At 42.3% G+C, this 14,385-nt stretch overlaps 2 protein-coding genes across 5 annotated transcripts in view; one reads left to right on the top strand and one right to left on the bottom strand.

Moving 5' to 3' along the window:
• Nucleotides 1-1,531, top strand: part of LOC143974432 (multidrug and toxin extrusion protein 1-like) — a 167,902-nt gene extending 166,371 nt beyond the window's left edge. For all 4 annotated transcript variants that reach the window (XM_077475843.1, XM_077475824.1, XM_077475815.1 and 1 more), the window contains one exon: nucleotides 48-1,531. In XM_077475843.1, coding sequence (XP_077331969.1) covers nucleotides 48-116 — 69 coding nt within the window. In that variant the 3' untranslated portion in view covers nucleotides 117-1,531. The remainder of the gene's footprint in view (nucleotides 1-47) is intronic.
• An 11,868-nt stretch (nucleotides 1,532-13,399) lies between these two features.
• Nucleotides 13,400-14,385, bottom strand: part of SSNA1 (SS nuclear autoantigen 1) — a 41,207-nt gene continuing 40,221 nt past the window's right edge. Inside the window, exon 3 of the mRNA XM_077475802.1 lies at nucleotides 13,400-13,642. Coding sequence (XP_077331928.1) covers nucleotides 13,547-13,642 — 96 coding nt within the window. The 3' untranslated portion in view covers nucleotides 13,400-13,546. The remainder of the gene's footprint in view (nucleotides 13,643-14,385) is intronic.

Raw genomic sequence — 14,385 nt, 5'->3', positions numbered from 1 at the left:
GGTGCAATAAAGCCTGGTATTTATTACAGCTAATTTTTAATTTACAGATGTCCGAGAGGAGTCGAAGACGGGAATATTCAAAGATATGGAAACTGCCGAAACACCTGAGAACATAGAAAATGAGCAAATACAATCTGAAAGACCACATCAGAAGACTTTGTCCAAAAGGGAGCTAATAGTGCGGAGATCTCTGGTGCTTATTGCAGCCATTGTTGTGTTAATGATTGGGATCTTAATACGTCTCTGCGTTTAATCTCTTGTTCCATCTATCATGTTGCTTCCACCTGATTCTGTCTCCTCCTAGTCCCTGGGTATTCCAGGGACTCCGCCAAGCGTTTCGGGATCCTTTGGGAAAAATGACCGCACTATATCAAGATGCCACTCAACTCAACTAATATCACCACTATAGTGCCTACCTTCTATAAGTAAAAGCTTTGGTTGTCCTACTGCCAGCAACCATATTAAAACTGACGTCACTTTCCAGCAAAGGCTTAAGTCTGATTGGTGGCCTTTGGGCAGCACCAATAGGTCATATATTGGACATGTTCATTATATTAGGTTCTTTAAAAGGAATATACAGGCTTTGGAAGTTATGAATTTGATGAGCTTAATGTAAATAATGTTACCATGTATAGTATAGTTTGCGATAATGAGTGTGTATATGGGAGCAGCCATATTTGCTCATTAAAAATAAAGGAGCTGTCTCCTGTTTAGTAATACAGCACAATAGATGTGATTTGCTGATCTACTCTCAGTGCAGGTCTCCACGGGCTGAAACTTGTCATGAAAGAAGTATCTGCTATTGTTGACCCTCCTCAGTGGCGGCTCGTCCATAGAAGGCGCACGGGCGCTGTACCCCCTATTTTTGCATCCAGCCCCCTGATCTACATGCAGGGCCCTGGACGCATAGATTCTAATCAGGGTTTTTTTTTATTGGAGGCAAGTGATCAGAGCTAGAGGCTGCGCCTGAAGCCTACCCAGTTGTGTGACAATAGCGAAAGAATATTCGCTATTGTCACACCGATTCTCCTCCCGAACAATCGGGAAGTGGGTCCTGAGAACCGTCAACCAATTGGCCAAAAGGAGATCTGAACGGATATGACTGCCAGGAGAAGGAGGAAGGAGACGCAGGGGAAGCGAGGAAGCAGCCACCCACAGCCCGGAGAGAAGCCGCCGCTGCCCGTGAAATGGATTAAGTGCGGTGCCCCAACTACTGAAGGACCAGGGGGGGTTACCCCATCTCGCAGGTAGCGTTCTGGGCAGGGGCAACACCCCGTACCCAGATTGACCAGAAGGAGGGGGTGGGTGTTGGCGTCGGGTGGATTGTTTGCCACCCCCTCCTCCAAAAAAACCACACCAGTCCCCACTGCCTCCCACCTTGCCAATACCTTCAATAACTGACCTGCAATAGGTATAGACTGACACACTTGCTAGGGATTAGATCTGCAAATCCATATATGAAAAATGCTAAATGAACAGCCGGCATGTCAGATTAAAAAATAAAACAAAATAAAATATGTAATAAAAAATGGGCAATGTGTGGTTAATGAAAATACAAAATAGTCTGCCTTAAAATGAATTTTACATGTTTATTTATGTGCATTTTAAATAAACTGTATAATTTTTCTCCATGATCCTCATATGCATGGTAAATGTAGGCGAACCACATTGAACATTACTAAAAGTTAACAGCTCTGCTGATCAAATCAGCATACTTTTTGGCCAGATCAGACAAAAATATTTTTTGGTGGTTTGGATATATTATTATGTGTAAAAACATGTGTCTGGCCAGTTCCCACTGATTGAGATAGGGTGTTGAAATACCAGCCTAAGAAAATATATCTTGAAAGCAGTTGTATTGAGAATCAGGCGACTGAAAACTGGATTTTTGTCCTACCCGTGAAATACGTTTCGTGGAGTACATGGCGGGACACAGAGCAGAGGTTTACTTCTGGGTTCAGACCTGTAATATCCTGGCTGCAGTGCCCGGGCAGATAATCATGTTCCATCTGTGATTACTTGCAGTGGAGGGCACTGGGGTCTAATAGACCCATGATTTCCCTATAAGGGAACTGTTGCTGGTAAACAGACATTTAGGAACAGTTGGGCATTTTTTTCAACTGCTCCTGAACCCTCCTCTGTTATCAGTACATGTACACAGGGTCGTTTATAGACGTTTGTAGGCAGTTGAGTTTAGAGGCCTTTTTTGGAAAGAAAATTAGTTCAGATGCTGAGTTTTGAGGCATTTGAAGCGTCAAATGCTTCTAAACGCGATAAATCGTTCAGGAGAGGTTGTAAAAAGTCCCATGTACATTAAGCCTTACGAGAACCTGTTACTTCCCATGCTATCATATAGGGTGCTTATTAGCCCCCTTGTGATAGTAGAAGAGTTTGACCGCTTCACAGATATACAGCAGTAGAAGGGCGCATACAGGCAGAATCACATACCTGCACTTTGCCCTTTAACCAGTTGCCGACCGCCGCACGACGATGTACGTCGACAGCATGGCACGGGCAGGCATATGGGCGTACCTGTACGTCCCTGCCTTCCCGCGGGTCGGGGGCCCGATCGGGCCCCCGCCCGGTGCCTGCGGCGGTCGGTTTTCGTCCGGGAGCGATCCGGGACGAGGGGGCGGCCATTCATTCATGGCCACCCCCTCGCGATCGCTCCCGACGAATAGAAATCCCCCGTGACATCACTTCCTCTCCTGTAATGTAAACACAGGAGAGGAAGTGATGTATTCTCTCCTCCGTGTCGGTATTTTTCGTTCTGACACGGAGGAGAGCGGATCGGTGAGTTGCACCAACACTCTACACACACAGTAGAACATGCCAGGCACACTCACACCCCCCCGATCACCCCCCCAATTACCCCTGCCCCCAAGTCACAGTGACACCAATGTCATTTTTTTTTTTTTTTTTTTTTGCATTGGTGTCATTTGTGACTGTAATAACTGTTAGGGCAGTTAGGGTTAGCCCCCTTTAGTTCTAATGTACCCCCCTAACCCCCCCAATAAAGGTTTAACCCCGTGATCACCCCCCGTCGCCAGTGTCACTAAGGCTGGGTTCACATTGCAGCGGTTTATGAGAACGAATGTGATTCGCACCGCACTGCAGTGCAAATCACATCCGATCTCTGTGCGATTCGAGTTCAGCCATTCGCCGCACCCGCCGCAAATTCGCACGGGACCCTTTTTTTGGCCCGCAGCAGAATCGGATCGCATGGGTGTTCACACCATGCGATCCGAGTTTGCAGATCGCACTGCGATATGCGAACTGATCTGGGGGTGTCAGTAACATTTCACTGACACTCCCAGCAGTTCGCATAGGGCAGTGTGAACTGCCGCCAGGAGGCATGCGATGCGGGAACCCGCCGCGGATTCGTGGCGTTTCCGCATCGCTCCAGTGTGAACCCAGCCTAATAAGCGATCATTTTTCTGATCGCCGTATTAGTGTCACAGGTGACGCTAGTTAGGCAGGTAGGTATTTAGGTTCGCCGCAGCTTTTTATAGCGCCAGGGACCCCCATATACTACCGCATAAAGCCCCCTGATTGCCCCCTAGTTAACCCTTTCACCAGTGATCACCATATAACTGTTACAGGTGACGCTGGTTGGTTAGTTATTTTTTTATAGTTTCAGGGCACCCGCCATTTATTACCTAGTCTCACTAGTGTACCCCTAAATTTAGGGGTGTCTACTTTCCAAAATGGGGTCATTTGGGGGGGGGTTTGTGCCATCTTGGCATTTTATGGCCTTCAAAACTGTAACGCCCTTAGAAAGCCTGAAGGCGGTGCTTGGTTTTCGGGGCCCCGTACGCGGCTAGGCTCCCAAAAAGTCCCACATATGTGGTATCCCCGTACTCAGGAGAAGCAGCAGAATTTATTTTGGGGTGTTATTTCACATATGCCCATGGCATGCGTGAGCAATATATCATTTAGTGACAACTTTGTGAAAAAAAAAAAAAAAGTTTGTAATTTTCCCGCAACTTGTGGCAAAATATAAAATATTCCATGGACTCAACATGCCTCTCAGCAAATAGCTTGGGGTGTCTACTTTCTAAAATGGGGTCATTTGTGGGGGTTTTGTGCCATCTTGGCATTTTATGGCCTTCAAAACTGTAATAGGTAGTGGGAAGTGAACTCAAAAATTTACGCCCTTAGAAAGCCTGAAGGCGGTGCTTGGTTTTCGGGGCCCCGTACGCGGCTAGGCTCCCAAAAAGTCCCACATATGTGGTATCCCCGTACTCAGGAGAAGCAGCAGAATTTATTTTGGGGTGTCATTTCACATATGCCCATGGCATGCATGAGCAATATATCATTTAGTGACAACTTTGTGAAAAAAAAAAAAAAGTTTGTAATTTTCCTGCAACTTGTGGCAAAATATAAAATATTCCATGAACTCAACATGCCTCTCAGCAAATAGCTTGGGGTGTCTACTTTCTAAAATGGGGTCATTTGTGGGGGTTTTGTGCCATCTTGGCATTTTATGGCCTTCAAAACTGTAATAGGTAGTGAGAAGTGAACTCAAAAATTTACGCCCTTAGAAAGCCTGAAGGCGGTGCTTGGTTTTCGGGGCCCCGTACGCGGCTAGGCTCCCAAAAAGTCCCACATATGTGGTATCCCCGTACTCAGGAGAAGCAGCAGAATTTATTTTGGGGTGTCATTTCACATATGCCCATAGCATGTGTGAGCAATATATCATTTAGTGACAACTTTGTGTAAAAAAAAAAAAAATTTTTTTTTTTGTCATTATTCAATCGCTTGAGGCAAAAAAATAAAATATTCAATGGGCTCAACATGCCTCTTATCAATTTCCTTAGGGGGTCTACTTTCCAAAATGGGGTCATTTGGGGGGGTTTTGTACTGCCCTGCCAATTTAGCACCTCAAGAAATGAGATAGGCAGTCGTAAACTAAAAGCTGCGTAAATTCCAGAAAACGTACCTTAGTTTGTAGATGTGACAACTTTTGCGCAAACCAATAAATATACAATTATTGACTTTTTTTTTACCAAAGACATGTGGCTGAATACATTTTGGCCTAAATGTATGACTAAAATTGAGTTTATTGGATTTTTCTAATAACAAAAAGTAGAAAATATCATTTTTTTTCAAAATTTGCGGTCTTTTTACGTTTATATCGCAAAAAATAAAAATCGCAGAGGCAATCAAATACCATCAAAAGAAAGCTCTATTTGTGGGAAGAAAAGGACGCAAATTTTGTTTGGGTACAAGATTGACCGCGCAATTACCAGTTAAAGCAGCGCAGTGCCAAAGTGTAAAAAGACCTCTGGTCATTTACCAGCAAAATGGTCCGGTCTGAAGGTGGTTAAGAGGTATTAATGAATAAGCGCACCTGTTAGTGTGTGAAATGCGTCTACCATTTGTACTGTCTGTAACACTCGGGATGTTCTTTATTAAACAAAAATTTTGATGGATCTTGGAGTGCAGCCATTTCTTCAGTGTTGATCATATGCAGAGGTGAGCCGAGGCAGGCTCCCGTGATATCATTAGGCTTCCTTTCTCACCTGGAGCAACGAGTTCTTTTGTTTGGACCTATGTGAGCGTGATCGCAGGTCCCACGGACTCGATATCCGCGGGGATAATCATCTCACGGAGAGGAAGAACGGGGAAATGCTAATGTAAACTAGAATTTCCCCGTTCTGCCTAATGACACTGATCACAGCTCCCTGTGATCAGGAACGGTGACCAGTGTCGTGTCACACACAGCCCCTCCTCCCACAGTTAGAATCACTCCCTAGGACACACTTAACCCCTACAGCGCCACCTAGTGGTTAACCCCTTCACTGCCAGTCACATTTACACAGTAATCAATGCATTTTTAATTGGACTGATCGCTGTATAAATGTGAATGGTCCCAAAATCACGCCAAAAGTGTCCGATGTGTCTGCCATATTGTCGCAGTCCCAATAAAAATCACCGATCACTGCCATTACTAGTAAAAAAAAAAGATAATAAAAATGGCATAAAACTATCCCCTATTTTGTAGACGCTATAACTTTTGCGCAAACCAATCAATAAATGCTTATTGCAATTTTTTTACAAAAATATGTAGAAGAATATGTATCGGCCTAAACTGAGGAAAACATTTTTTTATATATTTTTGGGGGATATTTATAGCAGGAAATAAAAAATAATGCGTTTTTTTCAAAATTGTCACTTTTTTTGTTTATAGCACAAAAAATAAAAACCGCAGAGGTGATCAAATACCACCAAAAGAAAGCTCTATTTGTGGGGAAAAAAGGATGGCAATTTTGTTTGGGAGTAACGTCGTGCGACCGCACAATTGTCAGTTAAAGCGGCGCAGTGCTGAATCGCAAAAAGTGCTCTGGTCTTTGACCAGCCAAGTGGTCCGGTGTTTAAGTGGTTAATGAAAAGAAAAAGACTTAGCCAAGTGCAGAGTCTGAGCTAGTGAGGCCATCTGGCCCCTTTCCCCCTGCTTGTGATCTGCATGTTCAGTGTATGTGTCCCCAGGGGGATACTTGTGACCTCTGCTGCTGTGGCCAATGGTTAAGCATTCTGTGCTAGGCATTGTAGGCTGCTGCACCCAGGTAGGGACCCAAGATTCACTATGCTGTACTTTGGAGCTTGTCCTGGATTTTTGGTGCCGGCCATGAGAAAGCATGCCCGAAGATGGCAAATGGTTTGCACGTGTTCAGTGACAAGGCTGTGTGGGTGCAGTAGGTAGAGGCAGACTTGCATTAGACTGAGGAAAAAATATTGTGCCAAATTTAAATGGCTAGTGATTCCCATTCATTGCTGCAGCACACAATTTAAAGTGTCACACGCTGCACTGCTAGGTGATGAAAGCATAGGAGCGTTAGCACCCCATGGCAGATTTAAAGGGCACAAACTGAGCGCTTACCAAAGCAGATATATTGACACTTCGAACAGGATACAAGGGTTGAGACCCCACCCTGGCTTCGCCCCCCTCCGCAACAGGCATCCCCCTGAAGGAATCTTTAGGGACAGGTCTCTGCTGCTGGCTGACCATGACCATAGACCTGTTTAGCACAGTGCGCACAGGTGGCGTGTTCTGTGATCACTTTGTCCTCGGGACACAGCTGATCACAGATCGGGGTAAAGAGTTAATCACCGGCTCTTTACCACGTTATCAGCTGTGTCCAATCACAGCTGATCATGATGTAAACACAAGGCGGTTATCGGCATTCCTTTCCTTACGCTAACAGCATGAGGAGAGAAGAAGAGAGCCAATAACCAGCTTGTGTGAAAGGGACATCTACACTGATAATTAACCACTTCCCGACCAGCGCACGACGATGTACGTCGACAGAATGGCACGGGCAGGCATATTGGCGTACATGTACGTCCAATATTCGTTGCCGCCGGCGGCGCACTCCCGCGCTGGTCGGGACCCCCGTGAGTCCGGTCGCGGGACCCGCGGACTCGATCGCCGCAGGCATCCCCGCGATCGTCTCACGGAGCGGCCGAATGGAGGAAATGCTGTATAAACAACATTTTTCCATTCTGCCTAGCAACTAGTGACGCTGATCTCTGCTCCATGTGATTGGAGCAGAGATCAGTGTACACTAAATGAAAGCCCAACCCCCCCACAGTTAGTAACACACCCCTAGGAACACTTAACCCCTACACTGCCACCCACTGGTTAACCCTTTCACTGCCAGTGTCATTTACACAGGAATCACTGCATTTATATAGCAGTGATTACTGTATAAATGACAATGGTCCCAAAAATGTGTCAAAAATGTCCGATGGGTCCCCCACAATGTCGCAGTCACAATAAAAATCGCAGATCGCCGCCATTACTAGTAAAATAAATAAATAAATAAATTATTAATAAAAATGCTATAAAACTATCCCTATTTTGTAAACGCTATAACTTTTGCGCAAACCAATCAATAATCGCTTATTGCGATATTTTTTACCAAAAATATGTAGAAGAATACGTATCGGCCTAAACTGAGGGGAAAAAAATGTTTTTTTATATATTTTTGGGGGATATTTATTATTACAAAAAGTAAAAAATAATGCGTTTTTTTCAAAATTATCGCTCTATTTTTGTTTATAGCGCAAAAAATAAAAACCGCAGGGGTGATCAAATACCACCAAAAGAAAGCTCTATTTGTGGGAAAAAAAGGACGTTAATTTTGTTTGGGAGCCACGTCGCACGACCGCGCAATTGTCAGTTAAAGCGACGCAGTGCCTAATCGCAAAAAGTGGTCTGGTCTTTGACCAGCAAATTGGTCCGGTCTGAAAGTGGTTAAGGCACTGATTATTAATGTCCTGATTCAGTGGAGTCCCAACAGTGCCGCTAATCAGTGCCCACCGGTGCCGCCTCAGTGCAGCCACATCAGCGTACATCAGTGAAGGAGAAAAATTACCTGTTTGCAAAATTTTAGGACAAACTATGAAAAACTTTTTAGTTTTTTCTAAATTCTTTTTTTTTAGTTTATTTGGCAAAAAATAAAAAACCCAGTGGTGATTAAATACCACGAAAAGAAAGTTCTGTTTGTATGAAAAAAACTATAAAGAAAACTAAAATAATTAAAAATGGGTACAGTGTGGCATGAGGGGGCAATTGTCATTCTTATTCTGTGTACACACGGTCAGAATTTCCAACAACTGTTTAAAGTGAGCTTGTTGTCGGAAATTCCGACCGTGTGTATGCTCCATCGGACATTTGCTGTCAGAATTTCCGAAAACAAATGTTTGAGAGAGCTGGTTCTCAAATTTTCCTACAACAAAACTTGTCAGAAATTCCGAGCGTGTGTACCCAATTCCGACGCACAAAATTCCACACATGCTCGGAATCGAGCAGAAGAGCCGCACTGGCTATTGAACTTAATTTTTCTTGGCTCTGTCTTGTACGTCACCATGTTCTTGATGTTCGGAATTTCCGAAAACATTTGTGCAACCATGTGTATGCAAGAGGAGTTTGAGCCAACATCCGTTGGAAAAAAAAAATATCCATGGTTTTGTTGTTGGAATGTCCGATCATCTGTACACGGGAGAAGTGTGACAGTGCTGAAAGCTGAAAATTGGCCTGGGCAGGAAGGGGGTAGAAGTGCCTAGCAGGCAAGTAGTTAATCAAGATGGCAGACAACAGTGTTAGTGTGTGCATGGAACAGCATGTGGTGATTAAGCTAATGAGGGTATAAAACCCACGGATATCTACAGAAGACTAAGCCTGTAAGACATTTGAATGGTCTAAACTTTCAAAAATGGCGTGTGTAGGTGACGATCCCGGGTGTGGTGGTTCCCAGCCCACAGCAGTCATTCCTGTGAATATTCAGTGCGTGGAATGCCTGATCCTGGATAATCAATGCATAACCTGTCGTGAAATTGCACAAGAGACGAGGTCAGCATTTTAGCACCGATGACAAAGTGAACTACACTGTACCCAAATAAAAAATGTTTTTTTTTTTTTTTTCACAAAGATAGAGCTTTCTTTTGGTGGTATTTTCACAGCCGGGCTTTTTATTTTCTTAAACAAAAAAAATTGAAAATTTTGAAAAAAAAAAAAAAATCATGTTTCAGGGTTTGTTATAAAATTTTGCAAAGAGGTAATTTTTCTCCTTCATTGGTGGACACTGATAGGCACAGATAAGGCAGTACTGATGGGCACATATTCACCTATCCTAGAAAAGACTCAATTTCTATTGTGGCAGGTAATCCACAAATGGGTCTGGTGAATGCATACATGAACACATTAAAACACGCCACACTGTGGATCGAAGGGACACTTCATCTACCCCTTGTGCACCAATTTTTCAAAATTCTTCTTTTCAAAATCACTCGGTTCTCAATACAATGAAAGGGAACAAAGTGATAAACGCACAGATAAATACTTAGGTGTGTGTGATGGTGGCTATAATGACAAAGATACTAAGATGAATATAGTCAATCATCACATACACTCACAATTTACAAAACACAGCTTTTGATGAAGGGTCTGGGGTTTTGTCCCAATGAGAACTTTGATAGATATGATCTTGTCAAGGACCTTCACCTTTTTACACAGAAACTTTTACCTTAACACATGTATAATAAAAACACCAATGAAACAACGCAACTTAATAAGAGGAAAACAATCAGACTTGATTGACTGTTGATATTGAAAAACTATTATGCAAATGTGGGAGAGAGCCCCCCACGGCTATGCCCAAACCCAAGTCCACACTTAAGAAAAAATACGATCAGTTCCCGCCACCTAGCTCCAATTCTAATGTGGTAGCATTTCTGAAAAACGGGCCAGGGGTGCGATTTTGGTCATTTTGGATCGCTTTTGGGCCAAAAGGGATGGAGGTGCGATTTTTGGTCATTTTAAACAATTTTTGGGCTAAAAGGGCCGGGGGTGCGATTTTGGACCATTTCTGGGATAAAAGGGCCGGGGGGGTTGGTAATTTTGAACCTCTTTTGGGGTAAAATGGCCAGGGGTGCGATTTTTGACCATTGGTCTTGCAGAGTAGACTAATCCCTCTTACACAACACTAGGATAATGGGGGGGATCTAGAAAGAGAAATTTATTTTTTCTAAAGAAAAATGATAGAAACTGTACTTTGGGAACCCCTTAAGCCTATATGGGAGGGAGGCTGACAGTAGAGAGGGCTAAGAGGAAAATATATGGCAAGCCCAGAAACAGTCACTTCTGGGGGAAATCCAGGCTCTACAACAGCCACACAAAAGATTACTTGAAGACCAAACTATAGCTTATATTGACAAGAAAGCGAGAAACTTTGAGAGATTTGATAGAACAGGATTCTAAATGGGTATTTAATAAAAGAAATACTATGAAATGGGGAATAAGCCAGGAAAATTATTAGCTGGAATAATTAAACCCAGAAGTAACTTAAATTATATGGTAAAAATGAAGGATAAAAAAGGCAAATTAAAATATTCCACAAAAGACGTTAGAGGTCCTGCAAGAATACTATATAGAGTAAATAATATACAGAACCGAGGATATAAAGTGTAGAAGAAACAAAATAGAACAATACTTAGGAAAGGTAAAATTCCCAGCTTTATTAGAAGGACTCAAACTGGATATGGAGACTTCAAAAAATGAAATAGAACAGGCAATTAAAAGTTGTAGAATAGATAAAAGCCCAGCCCTGATGGGTTACTTCATTATACTACAAGTTCTAATCTTTGTCATATGTGAACTCAATAGGAGAGGGTGAGGAGATTCGCAGAGGCATTACGTGCCCATATTACCCTCATAGCTCAAGAAGGGAAAGATCCAACAGTATGCGCCAGTTATAGGCTGATATCTTTGATAAATGAAGACATAAGGATTTATGCAAATATATTGGCAGAAAGGCTGAAACCCCTTATGCCAGAGTGGATAGACAAGGACCAGGCAGGCTTTGTCCCAGGGAGAGTGGTGAGGGATAATGTAATATGAACTTTACTCATGATCCACGGAGCCAAAAAGGAAAAGAAACCACAGTTACTTCTATCATTAGATGCCAAAAAGGCTTTTGATAGACTGGATTGGGAGTATATGCTCACAACATTGAGATACACAGGCATATTCCCACAAATGTACAGATGGATCGAGGCAATGTTCTGCGAACCAACTGCAGAGATACGAGTTAATGGGAACCTCTTTCGGGCCCCTTTGCATTGTACAATGTTCGTCCTCTCTGGAACCCTTCCTGGCGATTATTCAGGAAAATCATAAAATGAAGGGGGATGGAGCTGGCCGGACAAGAACACAGTTTCTGCATTTGCGGACGATGTGTTGCTGTATGTTTCCAACCCAGGACAATTGCTCCCAATTATAATGTCAGCGTTTGAAAGATATGGCTATATATGAAATTGCAAACTTGAAGCTCAATAAAGAAAAGACGGAGATACTAAATGTCTCCACTTCTATAGCAAACAGCAGACATCTTAAAACTCAGTATCCATTTGCTTGGAAACCTAAAGTCCTCCTGGGTATCCTTTTGTCTACTCTGGAAACATTTATAAACAGGACAATTACCTACCTTTACTAAATAAAATCAAGCAAGATCTGAGGGGATACCCGGTCAATAAATTGCCATGGTTTGGCAGGATAAGTGATTAAGATGGTGACATTGCCAAGGGTTTTGTATGCATTTCAGACTCTTCCGATAAACATCCAGAGGGCCTATTTTAAGACCCTTGGGAGGTTGGCCGGAAGATTCATATGGAAGGATAGGAGAGCACGCATCTCTTAGGGATCTCTGACAAGACGACAGTCGGGGGGGGGTTCATACCTCCTAGATTTTGAGAGGTACCATGAGGCAGCGTTGTTAGAGGATGTTCAACTGGGTCCATGGTGCCTCCCAGAAAAAAAAAATGGGTACCACTGGAAGAAGATGTGGAAGATATTTAGGCCAAATAATGTGGGTACCTGGGAAGTTTAGGGACATACCCTTTTTTTTTTTTTTTTTAATAATAATTTTTATTGAAAGGCTGGCATGGTACATAGAAGAAACTTACAGACAAACAGTCACAAGTAATTCCTTTACATCTTATAGTCTCCGGGACATACCCTTTTTAAAACTAGGCTATGGCAATATAACAGCCCATTAATGCCCCTTTCAGGTACAAACCATTCCCCCCCCCAGGGAAGATGAACAAGCATTTTTTTGAGGCATTAGGAGATGAGGGTTATATTATTAATTCTAGATAGTCACAATTAGTAATACACTTTGGGTTATTATATTAAGAATTGGGTTAAAATAAGATTTGAAGTTTTAAAAGGTAAGAGGAATACACAGCAATATGGTGGACTGGGTGAAGTAGACGAAAGGCAAATTCTCAATTGTACCACCCCTTATAAAATGATCAATTCAAAATGTCATAATAGAAGCACTGGGAGAATAGGATTGGGAATTTTATGGGCGAGTTCTTTTTTCTTCTTCTTTTAAGTTCCATCGCCCCCCTCCTCTATCCCCCTTACTGTTTTTGCGTCCGTATCCAATTATCGAATTTCATTCTTTAAGGCTGGATTCACACCCATGCACTTTTAGTGCTTTTTGCATATATTCGCACTACAGAACGTGTTCCATAGGAAACCATGTTAAATGGACTGTAGTGCAAATCTGCAAAATACACAGGTGTGAATCAGGCCTTAGGTAGGCATGGTATAGCTTAAAGGAGTTGGATGTAGGGAGTGGAAAAGAGTAGAAATTTCTATTTCAGGAATGTTAAGTCTTAAAGGTAAGGTGTTATGTAAATATGTAATGTATATGATTGCATTTTTTACAAGATGAGTTTTGGAACTTTTTTGAAACGGATACTCTGTTGAGTGTTGTCTTTATTAAAAAAACGATAAAGAGTTGAAAACAGAAGTTTTTCTTCTAGTTTTTGGATTACTAAACAGATCAGGAAGAAATACACGGGGGTGTACTAAAATAACACACGGCTCTAGTATTTTAGACAATATTTATTTAGCCTTGATTTTAGCTATAAATATAAAAAATACACTCAAAATTTACTATATCATTAACCCAGACCAATATATAAAAGTTTCAATAGTCGATCCAAAATGCAATATAAAAACTAGCACTGGTGGTTATGTGTTTGAGCTTCCTTGTACTTCTGTGGCTTTGCCCAGGTTACCGGACTCTCTCTTCAGGACGTTCAGTAAAGTCTGTGAGCTCTCCAGGATCTGAAATAAAAATAGGTCCATGAATTTGTGTGAAAAAAAAAAAAAAAAAAAAAAAGTGTGAAAATTAATATATATTTATACATACAAAGTCAGTGAACCCATTGATGGAGTAATACAAATACTCCTGTACAGCTACGCATCAGTTTCGCTCCCTTACTCAGAGCTCACCAGCACAGAGAGCCACACATTAAAGTGTTACTAAACCCACAACAGTAAAATATTTCTGTATATGCAGAATAGCATTCTTGTTCTACTCACTGTGGAACTTAAGGGGTTAATTCTCTGCATTGTGTAAAAAGGCTGTTTGATCCTGTAAGCACAGATCTTCCCCCCTTCTGCAGGGTCTTTCTTGGCAAGGCCTAATAAGACACAGTGAGGGTAGTACTGCTGCACATGCTCAGTTTGACCTCTATTGCTGGAGAGAACATTTCCTTGTTGAGCTGAGCTTTTCAGGTCACATGGTATGACACATCACACGTGGGTGTGTATACAGATCCCAAATGACAGCCCAGTGCCTCCCTCCCTCCATGGCCAGTAACAAAAAAATAAAAATAAATTTTAAAAATTTTAAAAAAAATAAAAAAGGAAGGGAAGAACAGTGTGTGGGATGTCACATCTTGATTAATGGATGACCCACCTCCCATAACAGCATGAGGACAAGGGCTGTAGTGGAAATCTCCTCCTACCTGAACACTCAGGTAGACCCTGCAGTTTATCACCTGACCGTGGTATACAGATCAGTC

This window comes from Lithobates pipiens, unplaced genomic scaffold, assembly GCF_037356315.1.
Source record: "Lithobates pipiens isolate NorthernLeopardFrog02 unplaced genomic scaffold, aLitPip1_a1.2 Scaffold_1, whole genome shotgun sequence".
Lineage (NCBI taxonomy): Eukaryota > Metazoa > Chordata > Amphibia > Anura > Ranidae > Lithobates > Lithobates pipiens.
This window is presented reverse-complemented; position numbering and strand designations above follow the sequence as displayed.